Below are 19,414 nucleotides of genomic sequence, written 5' to 3'. Positions count from 1 at the left end.
ATGTTTTACTCATTTCATGTATACAGTATACTGTATTCTAGTCAAGGCCATCCTATTCAACTATTGCTGTATATACTGTATAATATTATATCCTACATACTCTACAGATATACTAAATATTCTTTCCACATACTGTCCATAATGTCTATAGATCTGTTATGGGATTTTTTATGAATCATGACTAAATGAGGTATACTGCACTATAACTGGCAAGAATTCTACCCTGTCTTTCTTGTAGTGTTAAATAATGTTTGTTCATTAGGAAGGGGTTATATGGCATGTACCTAGGAAGAAAGGAATGTACAATATGTGGGGGTAGAAAGAGAACGGAGAGGAGCATTAACCTGCAGTGGGGCAAAAAATTATTTAGTCAGCCACCAATTATAGGTCTGTTTTCATGGAAATTTCTAAGTGACCCCAAACTTTTGAACGGTAGTGTATATTTAGACTCCGGCATTGTTTGCCCTAATGTTTATATATTTCTTAATTCCATTATTTTACTTTTAGATCTGTGTGTATTGTTGTGAATCTATAGATATTACTGCACTGCTGGAGCAAGGAACACAAGCTTTTTGGTACACCGCAATAACATCTGCTAAATATGTGTATGCGACCAATAACATTTGATTTGATTTGAGAAATGTAAACACTATCAAATTCATAGACAGAGTTATAGATGCAAAAACTGACCATCCATTAGATGAAAATTATTATTATTATTTTAACCAACCCAGCAAACATGTCCACATTGGCACAATGCAGGCTAAAATATTGGTCCCATGTGCATTTGCTATTTCATAGGAATATATTTATAATTAATTTATTACAATTTAATTCAATGCAAAAATTCTATAATTTTCAAGCCTTTAAAGGTAATTTAGGAACGTGATACATTGTATTAGAAAGACAACTAAGTTAATACTATCATTCATACATACTGAACAAAGACATTAACGCAACATGTGAAGTGTTGGTTCCATGTTTCATAAGCTTAAATAAAAGATCACAGAAATTTTCCATATGCACAAAAAGCTTATTTCTCTCAAATTGTGTGCACAAATTAGTTTACATCCCTGTTAGTGAGCATTTCTCCTTTGCCAAGATAATCCATCCACCAGACAGGTGTATCATAACAAGAAACTGATTAAACAGCATGATCGTTACACAGGTGAACCTTGTGCAAGGGACAATAAACCACCACTCTAAAATATGCAGTTTTGTCACACAACACAATGCAACAGATGCCTCAAGTTTTGATGGGACTGTGAAATTGGCAATTTTGATGGGACTGTGAAATCCTGCTGACTGCAGGAATGTCCAACAGAGCTGTTGCTAGAACATTTAATGTTATTTTCTCTATCGTAAGCCACCTCCAATGTTGTTTTAGAGAATATGGCAGTACATCCAACCAGCCTCACAACCGCAGACCACGTGTAACCACGCCAGCCCAGGACCTCCACATCTGGCTTCTTCATCTGCGGGATCATCTGCGGAGGGGGAGGGTGGGTGCTGAGGAGTCTGTAATACAGTCCTTTTGTGGGGAAAAACTCATTCTGATTGGCTGGGCCTGGCTCCCCAGTGGGTGGGACTGGCTCCTCAAGTGGATGGGCCTATGCCCTCCCATCCTCACCCATGGCTGCGCCCCCTGCCCAGTCATGTGAAATCAATAGATTAGAGTCTAATTTATTTATTTCAGTTGACTGATTTACTTATATGAACTGTATCTCAGTAAAATCTTTGAAATTGTTGCATTTATATCTTTAATTGTTGCATGTTGCATTTATAGATAATTTATGTTTCTCATACAGTACCAGTCAAACATTTGGACACACCTACTCATTCAAGGGGTTTTCTTTATTTTTTACAATTTTCTACATTGTAGAATAATAGTGAAGATGTTAAAGCTATGAAATAACACAAACGGAATCATGAAGTAACCAAAAAAATTGTTAAACAACCCAAAATGTATTTTATATTTGAGAAACTTCAAAGTAGCCACCCTTTGCCTTGATGCTTTGCACACTCTTGGCATTCTCTCAACCAGCTGCATTTCAATTAAGAGATGTGCCTTGTTAATTTGTGGAATTTCTTTCCTTCTTAATGCATTTGAGCCAGTCAGTTGTGTTGTGACAAGTTGGGGGACGTATACAGAAGGTAGCCCTATTTGGTAAAATACCAAGTCCATATTATGGCAAGAACAGCTCAAATAATAAAAAGAGAAATTACAGTTCAACATTACTTTAAGACATGAAGGTCAGTCAATCTGGAAAATTTCAAGAACATTGAAAGTTTCTTCAAGTGCAGTCGCAAAAACCATCAAGCGCTATGATGAAACTGTCTCTCATGAGGACCACCACAGGAAAGGAAGACACAGAGTTATCTCTGCTGCATAGGATACGTTCATTAGAGTTAACTGCACCTCAGATTTCAGCCCAAATAAATGCTTCACAGAGTTCAAGTAACAGACACATCTCAACATCAACTGTTCAGAGGAGACTGTGTGAATCAGGCCTTCATGGTCAAATTGCTGCAAAGAAACCACTACTAAAGGACATCAATAAGAAGAAGACACTTGCTTGGGCCAAGAAACACAAGAAATGGACATTAGACCGGTGGAAATCTGTCCTTTGGTCTGATGGGTCCAAATAATGAGATTTCTGGTTCCAACCGCCGTGTCTTTGTGAGATACAGAGTTGGTAAACAGATGATCTCCGCATATGTGGTTCCCCCCATGAAGCATGGAGGAGAGGGTGTGATGGTGCTTTGCTGGTGACACTGTCTGTGATTCAAAGCACACTCAACCAGCATGGCTACCACAGCATTCTGTAGTGATTCGCCATCCCATCTGGTTTGTGTTTAGTGGAACTATCATTTGTTTTTCAACAGGACAATGACCAAAAACAAGTGCTCATCATATGTGGGAACTCCTTCAAGACTGTTGGAAAAGCATTTCTCATGAAGCTGTTTGAGAGAATGCCACGAGTGTGCAAAGCTGTCATCAAGGCAAAGGGTGGCTACTTTGAAGAATTTAAAATATAAAATATTTTATTAACACTTTTTTGGTTACTTCATGATTCCATATGTGTTATTTCATAGTTTTTATATATTCACTATTATGTAGAAAATAGTACAAAATGAAGAAAAACCCTTGAATGAGTAGGTATGTCCGAACTTTTGACGTACTGTGTCACATTCACTTATTTAAGTCTTGAGAAACTTCATTGGCAGTTTACAAGGTCAACAATATTTGGGCATCACACAACAGAACACTTGAACTGGAACAACACTGAGTGCTTCTACACCTGCATTGCTTGCTGTTTGGGGTTTTAAGGTGGGTTTCTGTACAGCACTTTGAGATATCAGCTGATGTACGAAGGGCTATATAAATACATTTGATTTGATTTGATACTGAGTAACGGTTGTAAAAAAATAGATGTGTGCAAACCACCAAAATATTTGGGGGCTCTAGCTGGGCTTGGTGTGTGCTAGTCTGTGTGGGGCTTGGTGTGGGCAAGCCTGTGCCTGGCTTGGTGTGAGCTAGCCTGTGCTGGGCTTGGTGTGGGATTTCCCCTGCTGGGCTTGGTGTGGGCTAGCCCATGTTGGGCTTGGTGTGGGCTAGCCCCTGTTGGGCTTGGTGTGGGCTAGTCCATGTTGGGCTTGGTGTGGGCTAGCCCCTGTTGGGCTTGGTGTGGGATTTCCCCTGCTGGGCTTGGTGTAGGCTTTCCCTTGCTGGGCTTGGTGTGGGCTAGCCCCTGTTGGGCCTGGTGTGGGCTAGCCCCTGTGGGGCTTGGTGTGGGCTAGCCCCTGTTGGGCTTGGTGTGGGATTTCCCCTGCTGGGCTTGGTTTGGACTAGCCCCTGTTGGGCTGGTGTGGGCTAGCCCCTGTTGGGCTTTTTGTGGACTAACCCCTGTTGGGCTTGGTGTGGGTTTTCCCCCATTGGGCTTGGTGTGGGCTAGCCCCTGTTGGGCTTGGTGTGGGCTAGCCCCTGTTGGGCTTGGTGTGGGCTAGCCCATTTTGGGCTTGGTGTGGGCTGGCCCGTGTTGGGCTTGGTGTGGGATTTCCCCTGCTGGGCTTGGTTTGGACTAGCCCCTGTTGGGCTGGTGTGGGCTAGCACCTGTTGGGCTTGGTGTGGGTTTCCCCCCGTTGGGTTTGGTGTGGGCTAGCCCACACCAAGGGGCTAGCCCCTGTTGGGCTTGGTGTGGGCTAGCCCCTGTTGTGCTTGGTGTGGGCTAGCCTCTGTTGGGCTTGGTGTGGGCTGGCCCGTGTTGGGCTGGTGTGGGTTAGCTTGTGTTGGGCCATTGTAGGCTAACCTGTGTTGGGCTGGTGTGGGCTAACCTGTGTTGGTCTGGTGTGGGCTAGCCTGTGTTGGTCTGGTGTGGGCTTGCTGTTGTCTAGCCAGTGCTGGGCTGGTTTGTGCTTGATGTGGGCCTGCTCATGCCCACCTTTCCCACTGAATACCCACATGGGGCTGCTACTCTCTGTTTATCATATATGCATAGTCACTTTAACTATACATTCATGTACATACTACCTCAATTGGGCCAACCAACCAGTGCTCCCGCACATTGGCTAACCTGGCTATCTGCATTGAGTCCTGCCACCCACCACCCACCAACCCCTCTTTGACGCTACTGCTACTCTCTGTTCATCATATATGCATAGTCACATTAATCATATCTACATGTACTTACTACCTCAATCATCCTGACTAACCGGTGTCTGTATGTAGCCTCGCTACTTTTATAGCCTCGCTACTATATAGCCTGTCTTTTTACTGTTGTTTTATGTCTTTACTTACCTATTGTTCACCTAACACATTTTTTGCGCTATTGGTTAGACACTGTAAGTAATCATTTCACTGTAAGGTCTACCTACACCTGTTGTATTCAGCGCACGTGACAAATACACGTTGATGTGGACGAACTGGGAATCAGACATGAGATCTGGCCTTCCAAGTGGAGCAGTGGTCTAAGGCACTGCATCGCAGTTACAAGCTGTGCCACTAGAGATCCTGGTTTGAGTCCAGGCTGTCGCAGCCGGCCGCGACCTGCAGACCCATGGGGCTGCGCACAATTGACCCAGCATCATCCGGGTTAGGGAAGGGTTTGGCCGGCAGGGATGTCCTTGTCCCTTCGCTCTCTAGCAACTTCTGTTGTGGGCCGGGCGCATGCACACTGACATGTTCGCCAGGTGTATGGTGTTTCCTCTGACACATTGGTGTGGCTGGCTTCCGGGTTAAGTGGACATTGTGTCAAGAAGCAGTGTGGCTTGGTTGGGTCGTGTTTCGGAGGACTCCGAAACACGACTTCTGTCAGGTACAGTGGCTTGCGAAAGTATTCACCCCTCTGGCCTTTTTCCTATTTTGTTTCCTTACAACCTGGAATTAAAATTGATTTTTTTAGGGGTTTGTATCACTTGATTTACACAACATGCCTACTAATATTTTTGGGGGTGAAACAAACAAGAAATAACAGCCGTGCATAACTACTCACCCCCCCCCCCCCCCCCCCCCCCCCCCACCCAAAGTCAATACTTTGTAGAGACACCTTTTTGCAGCAATTACAGCTGCAAGTCTCTTGGGGTATGTATATAAGCTTGGCACATCTAGCCACTGGGATTTTTGCTCATTCTTCAAGGCAAAACTGCTCCAGCTCCTTCAAGTTGCTCCTTCAAGTTGGGTGGGTTCCGCTGTTGTACAGCAAGCAAGACATACCACAGATTCTCAGCTGGATTGAGGTCTGGGCTTTGACTAGGCCATTCCAAAACATTTAAATGTTTCCCCTTAAACCACTCAAGTGTTGCTTTAGCAGTATGCTTAGGGTCATTGTCCTGCTGGAAGGTGAACCTCCATCCCAGTCTCAAATCTCTGGAAGACAAACAGGTTTCCATCAAGAATGTCCCTGTATTTAGCACCATCCATCATTCCTTCAAATCTGACCAGTTTCCCAGTCCCTGCCGATGAAAAACATCCCCACAGCATGATGCTGCCACCACCATGCTTCACTGTGGGGGTGGTGTTCTCAGCATCATAGGTGTTGGGTTTGCGCCAGACACAGAATTTTCCTTGATGGCCAAAAAGCTAAATTTTTGTCTCATCTGACCAGAGTACCTTCTTCCATATGTTTGGGGAGTCCCCCCACATGCCTTTTGGCGAACACCAAATGTGTTTGCTTATTTTTTTATTTAAGCAATGGCTTTTTTTCTGGCTACTCTTCCGTAAAGCCCAGCTCTGTATGGCTTAAATTGGTCCTATGATACTCCAAATTCCACTGTGGAGCTTTGCAGCTCCTTCAAGGTTATCTTTGGTCTCTTTGTTGCCTCTCTGATGAATGCCTTCCTTGCCTAGTCTGTGAGTTTTGGTGGGCGGCCCTCTCTTGGCAGGTTTGTTGTGATGCTATATTCTTTCAATTTTTTAAAATAATAGATTTAATGGCACTTCGTGGGATGTTCAAAGTTTTGGATATTTGTTTATAACCCAACCCTGATCTGTACTTCTTCACAACTTTGTCCCTGACCTGTTTGGTGTGGCAGATGAATCAAAATTAGTTGGGTAACATAGATAAGCATATTATGTAAATAAAACATCTTATTTATGTGAGATACTTGTCATTAGAATGTATCCGTTTGGACTATAGTGTTGGCAGTTGCACTTTTTTCTCAACTGGGGCTCAGTCACTTGGGGCCCAGAGAGGGGAGAGGTCAGGCTTGTCTTTTACATGTCTCTGGTGCTATGCAGAAGATCAGAAAGGGAAGAGGACAGGACGGAACAGTCTTCTTATGTGAATGTATCTGTTAAACCATGTGAAGGGATGGCGTGATTAAGGGGGAACCAATTACTTATCTCCACAATGTCTGTGCTCAAGTCACTCATCTTTGTATTCTTCTGTAGTCACTCTCACAATTCATTATAGATAGTAAATTGTTGAAAGTCAAAGGTCTATTGTAAAGCTCATATTATTAGAGATGAAGTTTAAGTATAACTGACTGGTGTGTGGTTTGTAACTCTCCTCATTTGGTAATACAGGAAATTGCCACGACATTGGCGAGCTCCTTGGTCTTCATGGTGCCGCTTGCTTGGTGGTGTTGCAGACACTGGGGCCTTTCAGAACAGGTGTATATATACACTGAGATCATGTGACACTTAAAGTCCACCTGTGTGCAATCTAACTAATTATGTGACTTCTGAAGGCAATTGGTTGCACCAGATCTTATTTAGGGGCTTCATAGCAAAGGGGGTGAATACACATGCAAGCACCCCTTTTCTGTTTTTAATTTGTTGAAACATGTTCTTTTTTTCCTTTCAATTCACCAATTTGGACTATTTTGTGTGTCCATTACATGAAATCCAAATAAAAATCAATTTAATTTACAGGTTGTAACGCAACAAAATAGGAAAAACGTCAAGGGGGGGGTGAATACTTTTGCAAGGCACTGTAGAATCTAACAGCTGTTGTGTGTATGAAAAAGTTTTGTAGCCTAAGTTGTGTCCTTTTTCAATAGAAGTAAATTAATTTGACTTATTTTCACCTGTTGATGTACCATTACAGCTAGTCAAAAGTTGTCTAACGTTAGATAATATTTTTGCTCCAATCACAGTCAGTACGGCAAGAACATTAGCCACCGTTCTTGCCTAGCCACCGTGCTTCTACACCTGCATTGCTTGCTGTTTGGGGTTTTAGGCTGGGTTTCTGTACAGCACTTTGAGATATCAGCTGATGTACGAAGGGCTATATAAATACATTTGATTTGATTTTGATTTATTCATCTGCCAGTTTCCCTAGCCAATTAGTTTCCCATTGCCATTAATTGGAAGGTTGGGGAACTGTTTAGAAATAACAACACTTGTTGTGCATAGCTCCCCCCCCCCCCACATTCTATCCTTATTTATGTCCCCCCACACCCACACCTCTAAAACCAAAGTTGCACCCTTGGGATGAATCTCTGAAGACCACCAACATTGAGTAAAATAAATAATCATGCAAGTCAAAAAATGAAAAAGGTAAAGCAACAAAAAAAAGTGACAAATGAGCAAATAAAAACACAAGTTAAAGAAATCAAAAAGCAATGAAAAGGAGATCGTCAAATGAAGCTGGTTTTGTTTGTGGAGGTCAAGACTTCTGGAATGGGTCATACTTGTCCCTCAGAGGGCCGTTGCATGCGACTGGTGATGCTGGCGATGACGTTGCGGACGCCGCAGTATCTTCTTCCCCAAGAGCCCCCTCCTCTCTGTTGGTTACTGTTGACTCCACGGGTACATTCTGGTAATAATCGTAGAAACGTCTCTCTGCATCCTCATAGCGTCCCCGGTCTAGCCACACCCTCTCACTGTCCGGATGAAGGAAGTAACAGACTCCTCCCACTGACATGGCCCCACCTTCCTCATCTGTGACGTCAGCAGGCTCCTCCTCCTGAATGGTGAGCAGAGAGTGATAGACTTCGACCTTCCCCTGTGAGACCATGGCTGCTTCTTCTAACACTTCCTCCTCTTACATAAGACTCTGTGGGTGGTCTCCAATACAGTGAGTGAGCGTTAGGGGTGGCACGTGAGGTGGATGCCCCACCATCCAGGTTGTTGCAGGTATGAGAGCGGTTGTTGCCATAGAGGTTCTGGTAGAATGCGGCCTCTGCCCGGTCATAAAGAGGCTTCTGCAGCCACACGTGCCTCAGCAGCTCCACGGGTAGACAGGGCAGTCCGTTCATCAGCTGGCCAGGGGCCTGGGCCGAGGTCAGTGGAGAGGCCGCCTGGGGGGTCTGGGCCAGGGACAGGTACCCCTCGTCTGGTGTGGCGCCGCTGTTTGTGGGGATGGCCAGGAATTCTGGGGCTGTTGGCTGCAGGGGCTCTGCAAAAACACAATGCTCTTCAGCTACTATGGTTGGAGGGGTGATTGGGTGGTTTGGGCAGGAGATGAGGGTGAGGGTTGAGGGGAGGTGGGGTGGTTGTCAGCAGCCAGGGCAGAGAGCGAGGGTGAGCTGCTTGGCCGTGTCTTCGCCCCGTTGGCAGAGTGTGCCAACCAGCACTGATACAGACTCTCAGCCTGCTCATACACACCGCGGTCAAACCACACAGATTCACACTCAGACCCCATGCCGAGTAGGACCATGCTGGGGGAGTCAGGGACAGGGGCGTGGCTACCTTCCCCCTCGCCAGGTGGTGGAGGCGGATGCATCTCCACGGCAATGGATGCTGGGTGGTTGTCGGGTTGAGTGGAGCGTTTCCGACGGCAACGGCTCTTCCCACTGCGTTTCCGGTTGCCGTCTCCATTCACTTTGCTGCTCTCTGGGGAGGACAAAGAGACACCACCCCTGTTCCTCTGACCCCCCTCTACTGCCACCTCATTGGTACTGGGAGGGAGATCAGGATCAGACTGATCCATTGCTGAACACGGGGGGTTCCACTGAGACAGCATCTTTGATCCGAAGCAGAGAAAGAGGGTGAGAGGGACAGGCTAGAGGGTTAGTTACATAGAGGAGAGAAGTTTAGAGAGACAGATAAATTGATCCATTGGACTGTGCCATTTTTACTTTGTAATGGATCAATCCCAGAATGCATTGAGGCATGCAGGAACTACTAAGTACTACTAATAGAAACAACTTGTCCGTAGTCCTATTAACAATATATATTAGAGATGATTTTGATTGTTAGATTTATTCACATCTTGATAGTTTGGCCGTTAAGAAAATGTTTCCTGCATGATAGGCATGTAAAACACCTTATTGTTGGCCTATATAAAAATATAAAAATAAACGAATGTAACTCACCTTCCTTGGTGAGTGTGTGAGACCAAACAACTTTCGTGATTAGAATGCGCAACACGTTATTCTCATCCATTTCGCCGCGAGCCATGAACAAAGCGAACAAACATTATAATACTGCATACCGGCCTACCAGAAAATCAACACCTTGGGAATAGGCTACAGCATAGGCGTGTACATAGGCGTGTACATAGGCGCCTAAATATAAAAAAGTGTGACAGTCTCAAGAATTGGCTAAACGTGCCTTTGGTTCCTCGTGGCACATACGGATTGAGGCCGGTGGACTATTTGAAGACTGCGTGATTGCAAAGAAAACGTTTATGTTTTTTGTGTCATTCAATTAATAATCAATAACCTAAACCACATTTTACTAAACGTATGACAAAGAAAGACTAACGTAATAGGCTACTCACTTCTCCAATTCTTGAGAGCATATAACAAGGGGACAGAGGCATAAGAGGTTATTTTTTGAGACCGTGTTAAAAAACACATTGAAACATTGTATCAACAGAGGTGTTATTCATTTGATGGCCATGTTACAATGTAACAATTTAACGTCACCGGCTCACTGTCACTGATATAACATACGTCATGTCGACATACGTCATATAACATACGTCATCTTCCGTCGCTTTCAAGACATCGAGGCAGGCGGTGCCACTTCCAAATTGAAGCATTTGTCAACTAAAACGTTATAGCCTCCCGTCTAGATTCATTAGCAATGAATTCTATGAAAAATTACTTATTTTCTTATTTCTGAATATCGCAGCTTCTGTTGATATTCATATTTAGCCGGTCGGACCCGGCTTGGACGCTCATGGCTGTCCCAACATTTCTTTACTTGACCGTTTACATTAGCTCTCCCTTACACCAAACAATTTGACTAGTGGCTACCATGTTCATTACCCGGTTGGAAAAGCGAGCTGTCAGTTACTTACTGTTCTGTATTTCGATAGTTAACGGGTCCGGTGTTCCTCGTGTGCTTGTTCAGTTAGGAGCCTAGAACAGAAAGGGAGAATAGAATAAGCGTCCACCGGGTGTGGGGGACAAGGGCCCTGTTTTTTAAACGCGCGGTTGATTCACATATATCCTACTGAAAATATTTTAGGAATATAATATTAAAGTCATGAACAGTGTGTAGTCATAATTTAGCTTTTATTAATTTGTTCAATCAGTTTTTCCAGGATTGGTATACTCCCATTCAACACGCACTGCGCTTGCACATGACAGAATAAGGAACTGTTTAATAAAACGTAATTTCTTCCGCCAGCAGGGGTCACTTGATTTCAGAGACTGGGACCGCTCAAAATCACGTCACACTGATTTTTTTGTTTAATCTTTGTCTGGAATAAAAACAATTTTGGGATAGTTTTCAAAGTAAATAAATAAAAAATGCAGAAAACGTAAGGAAGGTGAATTGTATGTAACATCTAACTTGATAGGCCACACTTTAGAAGAATGGAAATGTACTTTTAGTACATTAATGTACAGTACCACTCAAATACATTGTAATTTCCAATATCATACTATGTGCAGGCTCTATAAGGACCATCTGAATTAACACCTGTTCATAGCCATCAGTTTGGACCAGATAGGTACAACATTCTTTTAATAACAAAAACTGAAAATACCAATAAATTCACTTTAATAATTCAAATGAACATTGATAAATTATGAAGATAACTGGATTAGCGCTGATTTGAAGCATCTTGCTGTATTCTTCACAATCACTATGTGTCCTTGAACAACTCCTCCAGTCAGATTTGTAGTTAGATTAAGCTCCAACAGTAACAAAGTTAAAGACTGAAGTGGTTTATGTGGGCATTGGGCAGAGAGCAACCAAAATATATACATTTCCTTAATCAGTTACTGTGGGCCAAAACGACTTCACTTCCTATTTTCTGTGGCCGTAGGCACTGACTTCCTGCCCAGCTCCCTGGCCCTCTCAGTTGCAGTCTCCACAGCGGTCATGGTGGCGGCCCTCACACCCCCCTGCTCCATGGCATGAAGCCCGAAGATAGTGGTGCCTCCTGGTGTACACACCTCCGAACGCAGTTGGGCTGGATGCTTCCCTGAGTCCCTCAACAACTGGCCTGCCCCCTAGAACAGGGAAGAAAATTACACATTGAACAGAGATACAGAAGTACCTGTGCTAATATATTACAAATGAGGGCTGCTTTATGAAACCAAAAACTCACCAATACAGTCTGAGCAGCGATGCTATGGGCCAGAGCACTGGGCATGCCCATCTTCACCGCTCCCTCAGCCAGCGCCTCTGCAAACAGATACACCTGCAGGGCCAAGGACTCTCTGTTATAACCAGAACAACGTTACCCCTTTCCGTTTTGTCTTCTCCATCCCATTCCTCTCCCACTCTCCACTCCCTCCCTCCAATCTTCACCTCCATCCCTCTATCCAACTACTTCTCTGATAGAGTTCAGTGTGTCAAATCAGAGGGCCTGTGGCTGGACTTCTGGCAGTCTCTATGGGGGTGCCACAGGGTTCAATTCTCGGGCCGATACTTCTCTGTATACATCAATGACGTCGCTCTCGCTGCTGGTGATTCTCTGATCAACCTCTACGCAGACGACACCATTCTGTATACTTCTGGCCCTTCTTTGGACATTGTGTTTACTAACCTCCAGACGAGCTTCAATGCCATACAACTCTCCTTCCGTGGCCTCCAACTGCTCTTAAACACAAGTAAAACTAAATGCATGCTCTTCAACCGATCGCTGCCTGCACCTGCCCGCCCGTCCAGCATCACTACTCTGGACGGATCTGACTTAGAATATGTGGACAACTACAAATACCTAGGTGTCTGGCTAGACTGTAAATTCTCCTTCCAGACTCACATTAAGCATCTCCAATCCAAAAATGAAATCTAGAATTGGCTTCCTATTTCGCAACAAAGCGTCCTTCACTCAGGCTGCTAAACATACCCTCGTAAAACTGACCATCCTACCGATCCTCGACTTCGGCAATGTCATTTACAAAATAGCCTCCAATACTCTACTCAACAAATTGGATGCAGTCTATCACAGTGCCATCCGTTTTGTCACCAAAGCCCAATATACTACCCACCACTGCGACCTATACGCTCTCGTTGGCTGGCCCTTGCTTCATATTGTCGCCAAACCCATTGGCTCCAGGTCATCTACAAGTCTTTCCTAGGTAAAGCCACGTCTTATCTTAGTTCACTAGTCACCATAGCAGCACCCACCCATAGCACGCGCTCCAGCAGGTATATCTCACTGGTCACCCCCAAAGCCAATTCCTCCTTTGGGCGCCTTTGCTTCCAGTTCTCTGCTGCCAATGACTGGAATGAACTGCAAAAATCACTGAAGCTGAGACTCATATCTCCCTCACTAACTTTAAGCAGCAGCTGTCAGAGCAGCTCACAGATCACTGCACCTGTACATAGCCCATCTGTAAATAGTCCATCCAACTACCTCATCCCCATACTGTTTTTATTTATTTTTCTTGTTTTCTTCTTTCTTTGCACCCCAGTATCTCTACTTGCACATTCATCTTCTGCACATCTATCACTCCAGTGTTTAATTGGTATATTGTAATTACTTCGCCACCATGGCCTATTTATTGCCTTACCTCCCTTATCTTACCTCATTTGCACACACTGTATATAGACTTTTTCTACTGTATGTTTGTTTATTCCATGTGTAACTCTGTGTTGTTGTATGTGTCAAACTACTTTGCTTTATCTTGGCCAGGTCGCAGTTGTAAAACTAGCCTACCTGGTTAAATAAAGGTGAAATAAAATACATTTATAAATCCCTACCTTCCCTCCATCCTTCTCTTTCCTCCTTGATTAATTTTACATTTACATTTCAGTAGACACTCTTATCCATAGCGACTTACAATGAGGGAAAATTCAATAGATTAGGCCCTTCAAACTCAACTCTGGAAGCCAGTTCCACTGCATTTTTCCCTTGTTGCCCTCCAGTCAGACTTAGACCTAGGACACCAAGTGTGTGCAATTAATTATCAGGTAGAACAGAAAACCAGCAGGCTCTGGAAGTCGTAGGGTAAGAGTTGAAGGCCATCCCTCCTCCTCCCACTCACAAAGGCCACCCCGCTGCCACTGAGCCCAGTGTGGATGTCTATCCAGGCCTCGGGCCCCTCCTCCACCAGGCCACAGTGTTGAAGCAGCGAGCGGAGCAGATCCCCGTCCTCTTGCCGCGCCCACGTCCCCCGCGAGAACAATAGTGCCCCTTGCTGGACCAGACAGGGAAGGTTGGGCATTAGTCTCAAAACCACTGTGTCAAATGGCAGGAGCTGGAGGAGAGGGGGAGGGAGAGGAGAGAAGGAGGGCGAGAGGGGGGAGGGAGATGAGAAAAGGAGGGCGAGAGGGACAGCGGTGTTCAGGTGGATGGATGGAGGAGGAAGAAGAAGAGAAGAAAGAGGGCATGTGACAGAGACCAAAACACTAAATTGGACAATTATGGTCTTTTGCTAAAAATGTTCTGGTCTTTTTCTTGTCTGCAAAGAAAATCGCCAGGAATGTCTATCAGATATCTGATCAACCAATAAAGCAAGTCAAGTTACTCAGGTTACTAAGCAATAGTTTAAAAACCCTCTCATCTGGACTCACCCCCTGAAGCGTTGCCAAGGTTACACCTGCTGCCACGGAGACGATGATGTGTTTCCGGGTGACGTGGTCTGTGATTTCACTGAGAATGGTTGTGATGAGGTGTGGTTTGACCGCAACGAACACCAAGTCACAGCTACTCACCAGCTCTGCATTGGAATGGGTGACAGCCACCCCCAACTCCTGAAATAAAATGAAAACAGAGGTGAATGGTAACTCTGCGCACTGTGCATAACACACACACACACACACACACACACACACACACACGTAGAACAATATATTAATCAATGCAAATACAGTGATTGACATCAGCTGACGGGGGTGGAGAGAAAAGAAGTGTGTGTGGAAGAAAATAGGAGGACTATGTACCTGAAAGCGACCAAAGTTCCTTGCGGAGGGTGCGCTCACTTTAACATTGCTGGGAGGGACATCTCCTGCAATTAAACATCCTGCAAGTTTTTGGGGGCAAGTGAAGAGTCACACACACACACGGGTTGGGATCAATTCTAATTGAAGGCAGTCAATTCTAATTGAAGGCAGTTAATTCAGGAAGTAAACTGAAATACCAATTCAATATTTGAGAAAAGGGCATCTACTTTCAATGACTTCTCAATTAACTGAAAAGGAGAAGCTATTTATGTAAGAAGTTTTTACAGACTGGAATTTGATATTCAAATCACTTCCTGAATTGACCAACTTCAATTCTAATATACCCCAACCCTGACACACACACTAGATTACCTTGGCTATCCCGTAGGCCATGTTACCCTGATGAAGACACACACAATATATTCTCCCTGTTGACCTACCAGACTGCATGACTCCCTTGGCTATCCCGTAGGCCATGTTGCCTGCCCCGATGAAGCCGATTCTCAGGTTAGAGTCCATCTCAGGAGGCGTCTCTGGGTCTGTCTTGATCTGCATGGGGGGCAAAGATAAATCCCTAGTCATACCAATGAACCATAACAGGGGCATCAATGATTATAATTACATGATCGCTTGCGTCTCAAATGGCACACTATAAAGTGTACTACTTTAGATATGGGCTCATAGTGGGGCGGCAGGTAGCCTAGCGGTTAAAGTGTTGGGACAGTAAGGTTGCTTGTTTGAATGCCTGAGCCGGCAAAGTGGAAAAATCTGCCATTCTGTCCTTGAGCAAGGCAGTTAACCCCCACAACAAATGCTCCCCGGGTGCTGATGACGTCGATTAAGGCAGTCACCGCACCTCTCTGATTCAGAGGGGTTGGGTTAAATGCGGAAGACACACTTCAGTTAAATGCATTCAGTTGTGCAGCTGACTAGGTATCCCCCTTTCCCTTAGGGTTCGGGTCAAAAGTAGTGCACTGTATAGGGGATACAGTGCCAGGGCACAGACAACATAATCATGGGCTTGACATCTGGGCAATGGTAAGAAATCAAATTAGTCCAATGCCTACAATGACATCCCCAGTAGAATGATCATGCAACAACTGAGCAGCAGTTGCTTCTTCTTTGGACTCTTCTGTCTCTTCGTCATGCACTGTAGGCTTAGGCCTATTCCGAATACGAACAGGGCCGCTGTTGGTGCCATGCGAGTGGCTCCATGTTTCAGATTCATCCATGATTGATTGCATAGTGGTTGCATATTGTGGGAAACATATTGTGGGAAACGAGTAAGTTTCACTGTTTGCTGGTTGTTATTCCAGCTATAATACGATGTCTTGATAACTTTCCATCAGTGCCTTATCTGGTCAATTGATCTGTGATACCCTGTTTCATTCTCTTCTCTGCTACCTTGAACAACTTCAGGTTTCAAACCTTTCGACCGTCCAAGTGCTTCGCTATGTCCAGTTCCCTTAAAACTTTTAACATATATTCAGTCTCCTCCGAGTCCCAGAAGTATTTTTTCATGGCAGACATTTTTTACTCTGAGTTTTTTAGGCTGTGATATGTAGTGATCAAATTATAATATTGATCTGTCCGAATGGATCTCGATCGGATTATACACATTCCACCTATGCTTTGCTGGGGTCGTCACTAGTTACCAACGCCACAAAGTCATACATTTCCTATTTCGAAAATATATCTTCTTAAAATCTGATTTTAAACCTAACCCTAATCTTAAACACACTGCTAACCTTATGCCTAACCCTAACCTTAAATTAAGACCACATTTTTATTTAAAAAATAATATTAAAGATATGGGCTGTTGACTTTGTGGCTGTGGTAACTACTGGAAACACTTTACTGCCGGAACAATAACAAATAAACTTCCGGTTTCAGCCTTCATAATAAAAGCCCTCATATTGGCCAAGAACCATTACTTTATTAAACGTTTAAATAACACGTTAAGAAAATTGATTTGATAAATACCTATTGGTCAATATGTTACGATATTGGTATAATAAGAAAAAGGTAACAAATGTTAACACAAAAAAATATGTATATATTTTAAAGACATCCCTCATTCAGACCTCTTGGTGTAAGAGCTAATCTCCTGACAAATGTATGGCCACATTAGAGATACATACAGTGCCTTGCGAAAGTATTCGGCCCCCTTGAACTTTGCGACCTTTTGCCACATTTCAGGCTTCAAACATAAAGATATAAAACTGTATTTTTTTGTGAAGAATCAACAACAAGTGGGACACAATCATGAAGTGGAACGACATTTATTGGATATTTCAAACTTTTTTAACAAATCAAAAACTGAAAAATTGGGCGTGCAAAATTATTCAGCCCCTTTACTTTCAGTGCAGCAAACTCTCTCCAGAAGTTCAGTGAGGATCTCTGAATGATCCAATGTTGACCTAAATGACTAATGATGATAAATACAATCCACCTGTGTGTAATCAAGTCTCCGTATAAATGCACCTGCACTGTGATAGTCTCAGAGGTCTGTTAAAAGCACAGAGAGCATCATGAAGAACAAGGAACACACCAGGCAGGTCTGAGATACTGTTGTGAAGAAGTTTAAAGCTGGATTTGGATACAAAAACTTTTCCCAAGCTTTAAACATCCCAAGGAGCACTGTGCAAGCGATAATATTGAAATGGAAGGAGTATCAGACCACTGCAAATCTACCAAGACCTGGCCGTCCCTCTAAACTTTCAGCTCATACAAGGAGAAGACTGATCAGAGATGCAGCCAAGAGGCCCATGATCACTCTGGATGAACTGCAGAGATCTACAGCTGTGGTAGACTCTGTCCATAGGACAACAATCAGTCGTATATTGCACAAATCTGGCCTTTATGGAAGAGTGGCAAGAAGAAAGCCATTTCTTAAAGATATCCATAAAAAGTGTTGTTTAAAGTTTGCCACAAGCCACCTGGGAGACACACCAAACATGTGGAAGAAGGTGCTCTGGTCAGCAATGCAGCAATGCAAAACGTTATGTTTGGCGTAAAAGCAACACAGCTGAACACACCATCCCCACTGTCAAACATGGTGGTGGCAGCATCATGGTTTGGGCCTGCTTTTCTTCAGCAGGGAAAGGGAAGATGGTTAAAATTGATGGGAAGATGGATGGAGCCAAATACAGGACCATTCTGGAAAACCTGATGGAGTCTGCAAAAGACCTGAGACTGGGACGGAGATTTGTCTTCCAACAAGACTGATCCAAAACATAAAGCAAAATCTACAATGGAATGGTTCAAAAATAAACATATCCAGGTGTTAGAATGGCCAAGTCAAAGTCCAGACCTGAATCCAATCGAGAATCTGTGGAAAGAACTGAAAACTGCTGTTCACAAATGCTCTCCATCCAACCTCACTGAGCTCGAGCTGTTTTGCAAGGAGGAATGGGAAAAAATTTCAGTCTCTCGATGTGCAAAACTGATAGACCCCAAGCGACTTACAGCTGTAATCGCAGCAAAAGGTGGCGCTACAAAGTATTAACTTAAGAGGGCTGAATAATTTTGTACGCCCGATTTTTCAGGTTTTGATTTGTTAAAGTTTGAAATATCAAATAAATGTCGTTCCACTTCATGATTGTGTCCCACTTGTTGATTCTTCACAAAAAAATACAGTTTTATATCTTTATGTTTGAAGCCTGAAATGTGGCAAAAGGTCGCAAAGTTCAAGGGGGCCGAATACTTTCGCAAGGCACTGTATTTCCCACAGATCACACAGACCCACAAAGAATGTGAAAACAACTCAAGCATTGATAAAATCCCATATCTGTTAGGCGAAATACCGCAGTGTGAAATCACAGCAGCAAGATTTGTGGCCACGAAAAAGGGCAACCAGAGAAGCACATACCAATATTTATCTTCCCCTACTATTCGTACTACAACTATTTCCACATTGTAAAAACATGTACATAGCTGATAATACAACTCTTGAAATGTCTAAAACATTTACGAGTGCAATATTTAAGCAATAAGGCACGAGGGTGTGTGGTATATGGCCAATAAATATACCATGGCTAAGGGCTGTTCTTAGGCAATACGCAATTCAGGGCTCGAACCACCCAGTTTATAATTACTGTTAAACTATAATAGTTTGTTGTTGTTGCGGATTTGTGTCTTCTCACCTTTGTTTGTTTATTTCACTCGCGTTGGCAACATAACCACGTTTCCCATGCCAATAAAGCCAATTTGAATTCAATTGCTAACTAGGTGTTGGACTGACAGTACGAACACAAATCGTCGGGCTCACACACGTGTGCTTTTACACCTAGAACCACAACCACATCAAGCTGCTAGCTACTACAGCTCAACATTTTAACTAACTATTTAGCTAGCTAGCCTATGATTCAAATTGACGTCACTTTATTTGAGATATATATGCATTATACAGTTGCCTAGTTATGGTTACCTTCAATCAAATCCAGGGATTTTGTAGAGGCTTTGAGCTCAACTGACTCACGAGTCCTCCTGTCTGAGCAAGTTGCTGCACATTATCTGATCTGTATATCATCTCAATTTCAGTCATATGTACCATAAAGGACACATATGATGGAAAGATCTACGAATCTGCCAAAACTCAAAGGGACAATTGGCCAATCATCAAACAAGAAGTCAACCTGTTCCTGGTTGTGTATCTCGCGAGATCCAGAAAGACGCTGA

At 43.7% G+C, this 19,414-nt stretch overlaps 1 protein-coding gene and 1 pseudogene across 5 annotated transcripts; both read right to left on the bottom strand.

Annotated features, from left to right (window-relative positions):
• Positions 1–7,884: 7,884 nt before the first annotated feature.
• Positions 7,885–10,778, bottom strand: LOC110524653 (annotated as a pseudogene).
• A 289-nt stretch (positions 10,779–11,067) lies between these two features.
• On the bottom strand, positions 11,068–19,313 carry pycr3 (pyrroline-5-carboxylate reductase 3). Of its 5 annotated transcripts, none has more exons than XM_021604498.2 (7): positions 19,164–19,313; positions 15,175–15,283; positions 14,735–14,814; positions 14,366–14,545; positions 13,837–14,049; positions 11,952–12,044; positions 11,068–11,853 (listed from the first exon to the last, which is right to left on the bottom strand). In XM_021604498.2, exons 2-7 carry the CDS (start codon positions 15,251–15,253, stop codon positions 11,641–11,643), a joined length of 858 nt encoding a protein of 285 aa, XP_021460173.2. In that variant the 5' UTR covers positions 15,254–15,283; positions 19,164–19,313; the 3' UTR covers positions 11,068–11,640. The 5 variants fall into 5 exon arrangements, with proteins under 5 accessions (XP_021460173.2, XP_036834431.1, XP_021460174.2 ...); XM_036978536.1 differs by having other exon boundaries at positions 13,837–13,989; XM_021604499.2 differs by having other exon boundaries at positions 14,735–14,799.
• Between the last annotated feature and the right edge of the window lie 101 nt (positions 19,314–19,414).

The sequence above is a fragment of the Oncorhynchus mykiss genome, chromosome 5, assembly GCF_013265735.2.
Source record: "Oncorhynchus mykiss isolate Arlee chromosome 5, USDA_OmykA_1.1, whole genome shotgun sequence".
Classification (NCBI taxonomy): domain Eukaryota; kingdom Metazoa; phylum Chordata; class Actinopteri; order Salmoniformes; family Salmonidae; genus Oncorhynchus; species Oncorhynchus mykiss.
The sequence above is the reverse complement of the archived record's forward strand: the minus strand, read 5'-3'. Positions and strand labels throughout refer to the sequence as shown.